This window comes from Phocoena sinus, chromosome 16 (assembly GCF_008692025.1).
Source record: "Phocoena sinus isolate mPhoSin1 chromosome 16, mPhoSin1.pri, whole genome shotgun sequence".
NCBI lineage: Eukaryota > Metazoa > Chordata > Mammalia > Artiodactyla > Phocoenidae > Phocoena > Phocoena sinus.
Window position 1 is genome coordinate 78,023,133 of NC_045778.1, and position 13,455 is coordinate 78,036,587.

Consider the following 13,455-nt stretch of genomic DNA (forward strand, 5'->3'; position numbering starts at 1 on the left):
AGACATGTGCCTCCTGTGAAGGTGCTGTCAGAGTCAGCATGGGGGAGGGAGACCTGTTGTATGTTCTTGCCTCAGGTGATGCAGCCATTTATGTTTGTGTGAAGCAACGAAGTTCTTTTTACTTCGGGTGGACCTTGCTGTAGGTAGTACTTTCACAAGTAACTTAACCAGAAGGCAGTTGTATAAATCAAGCTTCCTTTGCTGTCTGAATCTCTTGTTTCTGAAATCAGTATTTAAACAAATCTGTTCAGTTCTTGAGTTTGGATAATGAAGGATACCTGTACATAAACTTTGCAGATTTCTTTTATTGGACTTTGCTATTTGAGGAATCAAACTCTTTAGTTGGACAGTAGTACTACTATATTTTTTAAATGAATTGAGATAGTGTAATAATGAAGGAGGGTAGCATTGTGTTATACACATCAGTTTTCCGGGGTGGTAATAAATGTTTGAAAGAAAATTTGCTTTCTTTTATTTTGTTCTGTACAGCCTGGAGCAAGTTTGGAACAGACCCACATTTTTGTACTTGCACATATTCTTAGACGACCAATTATAGTTTATGGAGTAAAATATTATAAAAGTTTCCGGGGAGAAACTTTGGGATATACTCGGTTTCAAGGTAAGCCATTATCATGAGTGTTTGGAGCTTTCTTGTTTATTATCTTAATGCACATTGCAGTCACATCCTGAAAATCTCATTGTGACTTGCTTCCCTCTTTCCAGGTGTGTATTTGCCTTTGTTGTGGGAACAGAGTTTTTGTTGGAAAAGTCCGATTGCTCTGGGCTATACAAGGGGCCACTTCTCTGCTTTGGTTGCCATGGAAAATGATGGCTATGGTAACCGAGGCGCTGGTGCTAACCTGAACACCGATGACGACGTCACCATTACATTTCTGCCTCTGGTTGACAGTGAAAGGAAGTTACTCCATGTGCACTTCCTTTCTGCTCAGGAGGTAAGAAGCCTGTTTCTTGGATTAATTACTTCAAGTGGCAGCACTGTACCAGAGCCCAGACTAGTGGGTCCTTCAGGCGTGGTGTTCTCTGCGCCACCACTTACAGCTTTGAACTCGGTCGTAGCAACTGTCACTTCCTGTAAATCCTGGTCAGACAGACTTTGAAATTTATCTTTTCAGAATTGCTGTGTAGGATGTGTTCTGCAGAGATAAAGCAGTGAAGACCAAAGTCCTAGCCCTCAGGTAGTGCTGAGTGCTGAGGAGATACAGAGATGGGGTGAGGGGGAGGGGGGGATGAGGGGGCCACCGGGGGCCCAAGGTAAGGCATCACGGAGGAGGTGACACCTGAATTGAGACCTGGAAGAGGAAGGAGTCTCGCAGAACCTGGGGGAAGAGAGTTGTAGGTAGAGGGAAGTTCACGCCAGTGTGGTTTGTGGGGATTGGGCAAGCGGGGAGAGATGAGGCTGAGAGGTTAAGGGGTGGCATGGGGTCATCAACGGTCTTTTAAATCTTTGGCTTTATTCTGGGTAAGCTGGGGAGCCAACAACCAGTTTGCCCAGAAGAGGAATACTGGCAACTCGGTTGAGACTCGATACCTGGGCAGTGGTGGGAACAGGAGCAGGTGGGAGGTCACTGGAGCTGCGGGGGAGCAGGTGGTGCACGCCAGGCAGGGGGGTGGCGAGAATGTGTAAAAGAGCGCTCCAGCCCGAATTCTTATAAAATCATTGGTCTTTCATTTCACATACTAGTAATAATTATAAACTTCATAACCATGATATTAAGAAAAAAGTTCAGATAATTTTTGTACCTTGAGCCTATATACATAACTTTCTGAGTAAACTTACCTTGTTCTGTTTGAAGCTGCAAGGATCAGCTTATTAGATAACATTTGCTTTTTGCTATTATATCAAACAAATTAACTTATTACTAGGCTATTCTTCCCTCTAGGTTTTTCTGTGAATTTTCCCATAGATGTTTTTTTCTATTTAACCACAGGAAACTGGGTTTTAAACATAAAATTGATGAGAGGTGGAAACCATGTTGAAACACTTCGTTGCTCTGGCCTTTTTCGTTAATCATACCAGCTGTAGGTTTCTGTTAAATTTTTCCTGTCAAGTCTCTGACCTGTTGTGTTATTTTCCCTCTTCTTCACATTCCTCTAAAAGCTAGGTAATGAGGAACAGCAAGAAAAGCTGCTCAGGGAGTGGCTGGACTGCTGTGTGACTGAGGGAGGAGTTCTCGTGGCCATGCAGAAGAGCTCTCGGCGGCGAAATCACCCTCTGGTCACGCAAATGGTAGAAAAATGGCTTGACCGCTACCGACAGATCCGGCCTTGTACATCCCTGTCTGATGGGGAGGAAGACGAAGATGATGAAGATGAATGAAAATAATCAAAGAGCAGAAGAGCAAGGTACCAGCTCTGTAGTGACCTCCACGCTGCTGCGGTGCTCCAGGCAGAGTGCACGGCATGGAATGAAGCAGATCTGGCAGGATCTGCTTGGAAGGGTTTTTCTGACCCACACCCAGTGGAGACGATGCATCTGCTGTGAGGAGACAGAACTTTGGACTACAGTTTGTAAAAAATGAATTTTATTAAGACAGAACTTTTTTCCTTTCAAATTGTAAATCTGTCTATAAATGTAACGCATGTGGTTGTGTAAGAAGTTGTGTAATAGACAAAGTTGTACCAGCATCTTCATATTATTGAGAAGTTTTTTCCAGCATGGGCACCTCCAAAAGCACGTGGCAGATCACTCTTTGTTCCTTTGAGATAATTCTTTTTTAAGTAGAACCTGGCATTCTACTTGCATCTTCAAAGATCCGTTTTACATTGTATCTCACTAGAGCTCGTTAGAGATTTGGAAACTTTTTGTACAAATTACCCACAGCGAAACATAAAAACAAGCTTTTATTTTTATTAATAATTTAGTTCCTGTTGTGCCCAATAAAATAAAATAAAATCTTTAAGGAACAAACTGTAAGAAAAGTAAGGATTTTTTATTGAGTGAACTTTGCATAGACATCGTTCCCTTGTTTTGGAAAGGGTTTTGGTTTCTATTGTCTTTTTAAAAGTTTCTGATGTGCCCCTTTTCAGTGTTTAGGTATTTATTTGTTTGGAAGAGTGCCCTTAAGATGGGGCTTCTTCTACCAGACTCTGGGCAGCAGTCTCTGTGAATTCGGTGGATGTAAGTGAGGGGAGTGCTGGCGGGGGAGTGCTCGGGGGAGCTGGCCCACTTGTATGTAACTGAATGAATTGTGTGAAGTTCGCCCACTTGACTCTTGACAATGTTATACTCTCCCAGGTTGCCATGCATAGAGTCGGTGGATTCTTAACTGTCTTTTATCAACCCTGCTTTAAGCAAATTGTGTTAGAAAGGCATGCCTTTGCTTGGGCTAATTGGGAATATCAGTTCAGTATAGAATAAAGATTTAAGAACGCAGTAAGGCGGTAAATGCATTGTATAATGAATTTCTCAGTGAGTAGTCTGAGAATTTTTGCATGTTGGTTAATTGTGGCCATTCTTATTTAAAGTTAAGACTATAATCTTAGGTAGGAAAACTTTCTACAAAAAGTATTATTTGACCACTTCAGGTATACATTCAAAACTGGGTAAAAATTTCAGACCTATCTCAGGAACACAAAAAGACTTAGTGTCCTGGTAAGCACTTTGTAGACTATTGATGTGGCAAGGAATTTGGCAAGAAGCCCCACACACACACACACACACACACACACACACACACACACACACACACACACACACACACACACACTTTCCTTCCCTTGGATGAAAAGGCTGTGAAAACCTTGAAATATTTACTTCTTGTTTTCTTCTAAGTTCTGTTTAGATGCTGTTGAAATGTGCACCACCTCAGATTTGATGCTGGAATACTAAAAATAGAAAATTACCTATGAGATGTCATCTCTCTAGTTCTTTCTTCCCTCTCTGAACACTCCTTGAAACGTGTTCCCAGGATGATCGCTTTTGCTGCATGCTACAACTTGCAGGAAAAATATTTGCAGTTTGATTCCATATGAATGAATTTTGATGTAATGTGTGTGTTACTGTTTCAAATGGTTAATGTTTTCTTACAAATTGACTCTATGGTTTGCTTTCATTTTGGACAGAATTAAGTTTTTAGAAGGCTGCCATTCTAATTACATAGCACAGCATCCCTATAAACTTTTCTCCCTATACAGGGAGAGAATTCTTTAGTGGCCAGACATCCTGTTCTAGTTGCTGTTAAGCAAAACTGCTCTCCCAGTTGAAGAATCCGAAGAGAAATGTTTGAGGGAAAAGCATCTAGTTGCTACGGTCTACATTACAGCCAGTGCTGTTTAGAAAACTGCAGGCTCAGTCTTTAGCCTTAGCCTCCGTGTGTTGTGTTTGCTGCGTGGTGTGTCCCCTGAGGTGCCTCTTTATTTATTTATTTATAGATCAGTGACCCTGACCACATCTAGTTTAACAGGTACAGCATTCTTCCCTGTGGGAAAGAATTATATATATATATATATATATATATATATATATATGACTCCATTTCTTAGGCTCCAGACAGGGATGGGGCTTTAAATGGTTTTCACAGCAGATTGGCTGGTAAAGGCCAACATTTTGGTGAATCAATGCTACGTTAAGCTCTTGAACTATCAAACAGCCATAACTGTTGTCCCAAGATAGAGTTTGCAGTCCTTTCTCAGATTATATATGGCAGGGTGACAGATATTGTATGTCTTTTGGTTGACTCCGGACAGTAATACCTTTAACTGTATGGACTTTATGGTTCTTTTTCTAGGGAGAATACAGTGTGGTGTTTTCTGTCAAAACCCAAGTACACCATGGATTTGGACCTTTTTATGTTTTTGGTTTTTAGGCTCATCGTGTCACAGACTTAGTCTGTGTTAAGGGACTATTGCTGTGCATAGTCGGTTGGGGTCTCCTTTTTGTGCATACGTCACCCCCTCACTGATTGCCTGTTTGACAAGTGGTCGTGAAGATGATCTTGAGCTGCCACTTTGCTCCCCGGAGTGATAGGTCAGTAACCATTTGCTGTATCTCTGTCCAGGATCTCTCTATCCGTGTCAGGTGGTTTCAGTGTAATTTTTCATGGGAGAGTTGGGATGGGACCACCACCTTAAAATGAGTGAGGGAGGAGGTTGATGCTTTAAGTTGCCATGACTTCTTTTTTTAAATGGGAAAGGGTGGGGGGAGGCGGCTGAAAAGGAGTGCGGTACCTGGAATTGTTGGACGTGACTGACGTTTGCAGATACCGCTAGTAGTAAGGGGTTTAATGCTATTTGAGAAGGAAGACCCATAAAATCAACGGAAAGTTCCTAACCTATGGAAATGGCTGATGTTAATTATTTTGCAACATTTCTTTGTAAATATCATTAAAAAAATTTTTTTTTGAGATTCACCTCCCTTCCTGCATTAATGCTTGAGCCAGATAATTTTGCTTTTGGGTAAATTAAAAATCAAAATTCTAAAACTTGACCAATTTTGTTTCTTGAACTGACTTAGTTCTAACCCACTATTTCATCTTAAGGATGGCATGATTTGATGAGGATGGACTTATGTGAAGTTTTGATTTTTTCGATTAAACTGTCACATGAAGTAATTATCAGCATTCTTGCGTCTGGTTATGGAATAGGTAGATGACGGAAAAGTACTGTAAATCTCTGACCCTCGGAATAACAAGAGTTGGGAAACTGGCTAATTGAAAATGCAGTTGCCTTTAAACATCTCAAGGAGAGAACTTTTACACTGGTGAGTTGTACTTGAATTTCAGAGCTTAACAGAAATTTTTATTACTTTTTATTGAAAACTGCACTGAACGCTAAATGTCCACCTTTACAATAAACAAATACAGTAACGGTAACTCACACTAAAACAAAACATTTTTCTGATAGCCATTATTTTTCTGTTTGGGACAGTTTTAAAGGTTTTTTGTCACAAAAACAGGAATGTACCTATACAAAGGCTCAAAAGAGGCCATCTTTTAAACAAAAAGGCGATGATTCACAAAAGACTATGAATATAACATGTAACTAGTTGATACAAATCTAATAGGATTTGTTAAAATCAGTCACATCTAATAACACACCTGAAGTGTTCTTGTATAAAATATCACGTGAAGAAAAGAAGACTTTATCAATGTCTAAAAAAGTGGGTTTGTTCATAGACAATCTGACAAGTTACCATAAAAAGTGTTTCCTGAGACATAAGGAAATGCAACATTATTCTTCTTGAACCCTTTCAGTTCAAGACTTTCCACTCAATAAAATAGCTGAGGATCTGAAACTGAGAAAATATATTTGAGTACAAACAGCTTGTGAAACTTAATACTTTTTTTTTTTTTTTTTGCATCATCAGAGGGTTTTTACTGAACTCACAACCAACTTGCCCGCTCAGTATGCAGTTCAGATGGGAGAGACTTCTCTGTACAGGAGCCTGTACTGTCTTCAATCCTATGCTCGCGGTTGTCTAACACAGGCAAACAGTTTTCTCCCCATTTTGTAGTAATTTAATCTTCCTATTAGCAAAAGAGGTAACCAGCCCCCGTGGACCGAAGGGACTAGAGTCATAGGATGGGGATTTCCTCTTAATATTTTTTATTTTGATGTTTGGAACTCCTGATGCAACATTCTAGAGCAAGGTGTTCAGGACCTGCTGTGTCCAAGGGACTGATAAAGGAAAAAGATCTATTTATTCTTTGATTTGATGCACAGATGAAAAACTTAACACACAATAACAGAAGTTGGTCGTTAATAAATCACGTCCTAGTCTTTTTCAGCGCTTCCACAAGCAGACGACATCTTCAGTTTTCCCACGTCTCGGCTTCGAGCTCCTTTGTAGTTTTAACACTGCAACGTCAATGATGCGTATGTCCAGAATCAGTTAAAAAGACTGTCAGATTCCTTTTCTCTTAGTTCATCTATTTTTCACTGTCTCTTGGTCCCAGGTGTATCTGAATGGTTACCTTCCGTCACTCTCTGCTATTGCTCGTTGGGGTGCTCTCGACTGTCCCCGTGTTTTGTGGGCTGGTTGGGAGAGGGAGCTTGGGAAGGGTGTGCCACCGTGGGGAGGTTGTGGGTTACCGGGATGCCTCCGGGGATGATCCCTTCCATGGCTGCAGGAAGTCCTCCCGGAGCCACGCCCACGATGCCTGGCGGGTATCTAGGGAGGGCGGGCACAAGAGAAAGGGCCGGTTAAGTTCAGGCCCCAGAAGCTGCCAAGCTCTTGCTCTGCCTGTTTTATGGAATGAGTTGTCATACTTCCTACCTCCAAAGCAAGGAGAAATCTACATGGAAAAGTTAAACATGGACATCTAATTCATAAACAACAAAGCCTATTTAGTCCAATCGAAGCACTAATTTTGTAGCTAATTAACTGTGCGTGGGGAACCGTGTCACATTTGGAAAACGTCTGGACAAAATAAATTCCAAGTTTTCCGGCTGCGTTAGAAAGTATTCATCAGTTTTAAGGATTTCATCAGCTTTAAGGATTTCCTAACAGAGGGCATGAAGTAACGCTTGCGAAGTGTGACTTCCTAGGCTGGTTAGTTACCGGCTCCCGTAACCTGAGATGTGGGTGGGGACAGGGCAGCAGCAGGGGAGATGGTGAGCTGGTGATGGGCAGGATGCCTGCCCTCTGAGGGTACCGGGAGGGCACCTGAACGTGGCCTCATCTTACCCTGCAGGCACAGGAATGGCTGCGTGTGCGCGCACGCCCGAGCACACGGACGTTATGCACAGGTGTGACTCGTGTATTTAAACACTGAGGACAAAACGTACTTATGAAGCAGGGGCTTTAGAATCAGTCTTCCTCTCCAAGTTATTGAACCCTTCACGCTTGCGGTAAAGGGGACGGGGTCTCGGCCTGTTACAGTGACGCTGGTCAGGGACTGTCCAGGAGGACTCTGATGAACAGGACCCTGTGAGCTGCAACCCTCCAGCACAAGCAGTTTTCCAAGGGGCCAAGGAGCCTTGCTCTTGGGACAGAGCCGAGAATTGGAATTCCAGTTTTAAAGGGGGTGCGGGGTACGGGTGGGTTGTGCATTCCCCAGGGGATCTGAATCGCTGTTCATTCCGGAATAATTAGGAATAATTAGGACGTGGCCCTTAAAGGGTAGGCCACCAACACGGACAAACAGGGGAATCCAATCTGGTGCTGGGCTGGGCTCAAGTGATGCTTGAAAATGCTTACGAGGGTAAAACACAAGTAGGACTTTAACAGAACGTGCTGCATGTAAATAAAGCCATGTGACTTAGGAAGAAACCGCTTAGCTTCCTTGCCCAGAGGAGGAGCTTTCATGTATGGGTCCTTTTACACAGACTATCTTTAATCACCCCCCTAGAGCAGTGGTTCAAAACCAGGAATCCCGGGCAGTGTCTGGGGGGCGTTTTTAGTTGTCACCGTTGGGAGTGGGAGGTGCTGTCGGCATCTAGCGGGTGGGGGCCAGGGCTGCCACTATACATCCTATAATGCACGGGACATCTGGCCCAGTACTGCCAAGGTGGGGCAGTCCTGGGTCAGAGTAAGCAGAACAAAAGGTCCCTTCTGGCATTCCACGCTGCAGCTTCTCTCCTTTATGGGGGAGGAGCTATTTCCCTGCAACCGGCCATGCTGGGGGAAGAGAACCATGGAAAACTACCACAGACAAAACCCCTGGTCCCTTCCAAGGGTCCTGGCTTGTGTCCCCAGTGCAGGCTCTCTTGCCTCAGTCCCACCCAAACTCTGTCACTGTCACCTGCCCCTGGGGTCAAACTTCCTGCTTCACAGAGAAACAAAGACACCCCCCCGCCCCCGCCCGTCAAATGGACTGGGCTTTGGCCAGAATGCTCTCCTTGGACCGAAAGTTCAAGCTAGAAAACAAAATCAGGCCCTCTTCCTTGATGACCTTTTCTGTACCTTTTCACCTAGAAACCCTCTGGTTTTCAAGTGGCTTCAGAATGAACAGTGATTCAGACCCGCTGGGGAATGCACAACCCACCCGCACCCCGCACCCCCTTTAAAATAGGAATTCCAATTCTCGGCTCTGTCCCCAAACTATGTTCCATGGAAGAACTGAGAGGAGGGGACAGTGTGTCATTTCTACTAGCGCTCAGGTTGGCTTAAGGTCCCCAAGTCCCCTGTCTCCGCCCTCCCCCAGGGAGCAGGGCTCGGCCCATTCCTCTCCTCACCTGTATGTGGCACCATTGAGCTCTGGATGAATTGCCTGCTGATCTATTACTGACCAGGGAGCTGTTGTGACAAAGAATTCCTTGTTCACACAGTTTCTTAAGCTCTCTGGGATGCGACCTGGAATAAGATGATTAAAAGTAATCATAGGTATTTTTCAAGGTCACAATGACTTAAATGTTATACTTCTCTGTTATGCGGGGACAAGCTACAATGCAAGTCTCTTACTCTTTGATAGGAAGGGCTGGCCCTTGTATTTCCACAACATATGACTTGTTGTTCCAGGGCCTGAACCACACTGGGCTTCAGCCAAACAGAAGGGAGCTGCCCACGGCTCCCCCTGGGGCTCCCTCCCCTTCCAGGTCTGCGAGACTTGCACTGGCTAATACAAAAGGGAATTGGTTTCCGCTGAAAGAAACGGGGCCCAACTCATTGCGAATTTCTTCAACTTGACGCCTAGAGACCACCTCTGCCAGCAGCAAAGCCCCACGCCCCCTTCCGCGTGTCCGTCACTGGGATCGGAGGCGGCCAGCGTGGTGGAGGGCTCACCTGTGATGGCCCGGCGGATCTCGGTGGCGGCCGCCTCCCTCATCTCCAGTGAGGCTTGCTCACTGTACCAGGCCGTGTGGGGTGTACAAATGAGATTCGGTGCGTCTTTCAGGGGACCCTGAGCAAAGCTAGATGAGTATACAAAAAACAGTAGATGAGGAAAACAACGCACGTCACTCTCACTCCCTGCCCTGTTCGTCAAAAGGGAGCCCTTGGCCGTGTGGAATGCTAGCCACACAGATAAAATGGGGGGTGGGGTGGGTGGGGGGATTCTGCAGTCTGTTTCCTAAGGGTTGGGACTGTAAGACCATACTCATAAAACTGTAATTAGCGTCAGGCATCACGAGGGACTCGGAAAGAAGGGACAATTCTAGGGAGGGCCGACTAGCCTGCCTCCAACCAGAGCAATCCAGAGTACGGGGAAAGCCTGCTCTTCACCGCCATTTGTCTTCCTGCCTCTCCCCTTTCTGATCATCTTTGGGGGAACTTCTGGCCCTTTTATACTTGGTGAGAATACAGCACAGACCTTAGAAGAGCAGAGGCTGTAAACCTGGTTGGTCTCCAGGTGCCCACCCAGGACCCGTCTGGTAAGCTGCCCCGAGTTCACAGTGGGGCTCCTGCAAGTTCCTGTGCGAGCCCTGAGCTACCAAACCTGCCTGAAAGGCTCCGATTCGTGCACGTCGAGGGCGGCCCCTCGTATCCTGCCTTCCTTGAGGGCTTGGGCTAAGGCTTTCTCATCCACCAGTCCGCCGCGGGCCGCGTTCACTAGGAATGCTCCTTGCCTCATCTGCGAGGGGGGGGGGGGGAGGGAAAAGCTGGTCAACGGGTGCCGCCGCTGCCGCCTTGGGAGGAGCCTGCACCCAGGTTTGAAGAAGGGAGCCGCGGCAGTGGACGGTAGTGGGTCTGGGTGTTTGATGCGCGCGCAGCGGCTGCGGGGGCAGGGAGCGCGGAGCCTCGGTGACAGCGAGGGGCCGGGGGGCCGCTCCCGCTGACCCCGATGGAGGGCTGCGAGCTGGGGCGGCGGGAGCCGTGACCTGTCAGCTGGCTGTCTTGGAGGCCAGGCCTGGTCAGAGCTGGGTCCTGGGCCGGGTCCTGCCCCTCCCCGCTCACCACGGCCCATCTCATGGAGGGGGCCCCGCCCAGCTCCTTGCCGATGCCTCGGGGGACTTCCTTCTCCGCTCACTGGTGTGTCCACTGGACCGTTTCCCATTCCCCCTTTGGTTTTGACAGCCGTTTCCAGGGTCTGAGACCATTTCTTTCGATTTACCTGCTTTATGGTAAAGTCATTGATGAGGTGGTGGTTATGTTCGTTGAGGTTACAGTGCAAGGAGACGCAGTCGCTCTGATACAGTAAGTCCTGCAGGGTGTAGACCCTCTGCACGCCCAGGGACCGCTCTATCCCATCCTGCAAGTAGGGGTCATAAAATATGACGCTGAATCCAAAGGCCTTGGCTCGAACAGCAACCGCCTGCCCCGTGCGACCTGTGCAGAAAGAGAGCGTCCAGGTGAGCGAGGCCCCCGCGCCTCCTGCCGACGCTCGTCCCGAGGCCGGGACCTTGCATGGTGCCCAGCCGCAGCTCTGCTGCCTCCAGCACTTCTGGCAGTTGGACCCAATCTGTGGTGGTGCTGGGAGAACCGAACGCCCAGGGCTTGGTGCCACCTGAGGCCAGCCCTTCTCCCCAGGTCACTGGGGCCGGGGCCGGGCCAACGCTTCTGGGTGAGCAGGGCAGCGCTTATCACCTGTACTTGCTACCAGAGTAGTTGTTTTTTTTTTTCAGGTTCCTATTAGGCACATTTTCAAACACAGACATAACTAGAGAGAACAATCTAGTGAACTCCACGTGCCAGCTCCCAACCATCACCGATCTCATCTCCTTCGTATTTCTCTTTCCCCTACTTGTTTGCTGATACAGTGGGCTTCTTAACCTGAGCTTCATCTCTTTATTGCTCTCAGTGTCGAACAGGGACTGTTCTCTTGTGTCACTGCCACCAGGTTTGCTCATGAACAGTGATCGAAACTGACCACTGCAGTCTGGTCTGAGCACCGATGGATGTGGGGAAGTGCTCTGGTTGAGAGGTGGGGCTCTGAGCACACGTGGAGCGTGGGTCAGGCCTCCAGCAAGTTAGCGACGTCGCCTAACAGGACGCGAAGGCTTCCCCGACTCCTGAGTGGCCGTCATTTGCGCAAACCCGCTGACCCCCATGGACGGCGCCTCTTGCTTCCCAGAGCAGTTTTCAGCTTGAACACAAAATGGTGTGAATGATACCCGGAGGGGCTGATTTGGGGAGAGCGCAGAATAAATCTGGCTCGAAAACCATTACTCAAATGTGCAGGAGGAAGAAGGGAAGAAGGGAAGCCCGCGGGAGGGCGGTGGGGTGGCGGACCGCCACCGCCTCCTGCTGAAACTGCAATCCAAATGGGCGGCACTTCCACCACCGCCACGGTCTGGAGGCAAAGCTCTGATAAGCCGTTCTGATCAGGAGGGACAGCTGCGGGGTCGCCCGCGGCCACACCCCTCGTGCCATCCCTCTTCAGTGTCACCACTTGGACACGGTGAGCCAGGAAGTACAGCCACACTGCAGAGGAGCCAGCACGACGGCAGGGGCGCGAAGGGCAGCAGTGACCCGAAGACCCCCCTCTGACGTACCCGAGGTTCGGAACCAAGCGCCCCCACCACGCGGCAGCTGGGGCTCACGGCCAACGCCAGCACACCCGCCACCCCCCGCTTTGCCGGCCTTTAGCTGCCCTCCTTCTCCCCTGCGTCCTAACACACTTTCACAGGAGATGGGGTCCCGGCAGCAGTGCCCGGGGCGGAGTCACGGCCAGTCACCAGAGCCTTCCCCATGGCTCTGCTTTTCATAAATTCACGAACCCTCATCTTTCCACTGGCTCTACTTCAGCCATGGGGTTTTCCTGACTAAATTTTGCAAGACCTGATGATAAATTCTCTTACTGACTTGATCAAAACCCAGCCTCAGAGAGGAGAACCTAATTGCCTTGGCCTTAAAAAGACAAAATAGGGCTTCCCTGGTGGCGCAGTGGTTGAGAGTCCGCCTGCCGATGCAGGGGACACGGGTTGGTGCCCCGGTCCGGGAGGATCCCACATGCCGGGGAGCGGCTGGGCCCTTGAGTCATGGCTGCTGAGCCTGTGCGTCTGGAGTCTGTGCTCTGCAACGGGAGAGGCCCACGTACCGCAAAATAAACCAAAAAACAAAAACATAAAAATACTGTCACGCTTTCCCTTCAGATTTTTCATGCTTATTCCCAACTCGGAGGCTGGCCTTGAGCAGTACCCACCACCAGCCCGGGCTGGGGTCAAGCTCGCGACAGTGCCCCGTCCAGGCCCCTGCGCGGCGGCATGAACTGGGTTTGGAGGAACTTGCTCCACACTCCAGGCTCTGCTGCTGCTTCTCGGCCGACTCTTAGGCAAGCGGAGGCTTTCAGCCCCAAACAGTCAGGGCGGCAGCAGAGGCGTGAGGCCGCGTATGACCATGCCGCCTCCTGCCTCAGCTCTGCCTACAGTTCTGGGAGGCTCCAGAGGGACCAGGAAAGGTAGCAAGGAAAAACCTAGTGTGCAGGGGGGCTCCGGGACTGTGGCAGTGCTTGGCTTACAGTCTTGAGTAAACAGGGCTGGAATTCACGGGACCGGCCTTCAAAAGATGGATGGCAAAGGGTACAGCCGAAGAAACGTCCCCCATAAGAACTTGCTGTGATGGCTGCGGTCAGACGCCCTGGAAACAAGTGTTCTACCACGTGGCTGGGCCACTCGCAA

General features: G+C 48.1%; 2 protein-coding genes across 10 annotated transcripts in view; one reads left to right on the forward strand and one right to left on the reverse strand.

Annotated features, from left to right (window-relative positions):
- The window catches only part of ZRANB1 (zinc finger RANBP2-type containing 1), a 75,066-nt gene extending 69,620 nt beyond the window's left edge, over nucleotides 1-5,446 (forward strand). For 2 of the 3 annotated variants that reach the window (XM_032607323.1, XM_032607325.1), the window contains 3 exons: nucleotides 490-619; nucleotides 724-953; nucleotides 2,120-5,446. In XM_032607323.1, coding sequence (XP_032463214.1) covers nucleotides 490-619; nucleotides 724-953; nucleotides 2,120-2,338 — 579 coding nt within the window. In that variant the 3' untranslated portion in view covers nucleotides 2,339-5,446. The remainder of the gene's footprint in view (nucleotides 1-489; nucleotides 620-723; nucleotides 954-2,119) is intronic. The other variant, XM_032607324.1, reaches the window with a different exon arrangement.
- A 298-nt stretch (nucleotides 5,447-5,744) lies between these two features.
- CTBP2 (C-terminal binding protein 2) overlaps nucleotides 5,745-13,455 on the reverse strand; it is a 165,151-nt gene continuing 157,440 nt past the window's right edge. For all 7 annotated transcript variants that reach the window (XM_032607322.1, XM_032607315.1, XM_032607316.1 and 4 more), the window contains 5 exons: nucleotides 10,950-11,164; nucleotides 10,339-10,469; nucleotides 9,683-9,810; nucleotides 9,136-9,253; nucleotides 5,745-7,129 (listed from right to left, as the gene is read on the reverse strand). In XM_032607322.1, the coding sequence (XP_032463213.1) occupies nucleotides 6,949-7,129; nucleotides 9,136-9,253; nucleotides 9,683-9,810; nucleotides 10,339-10,469; nucleotides 10,950-11,164 (773 nt within the window). In that variant the 3' untranslated portion in view covers nucleotides 5,745-6,948. The remainder of the gene's footprint in view (nucleotides 7,130-9,135; nucleotides 9,254-9,682; nucleotides 9,811-10,338; nucleotides 10,470-10,949; nucleotides 11,165-13,455) is intronic.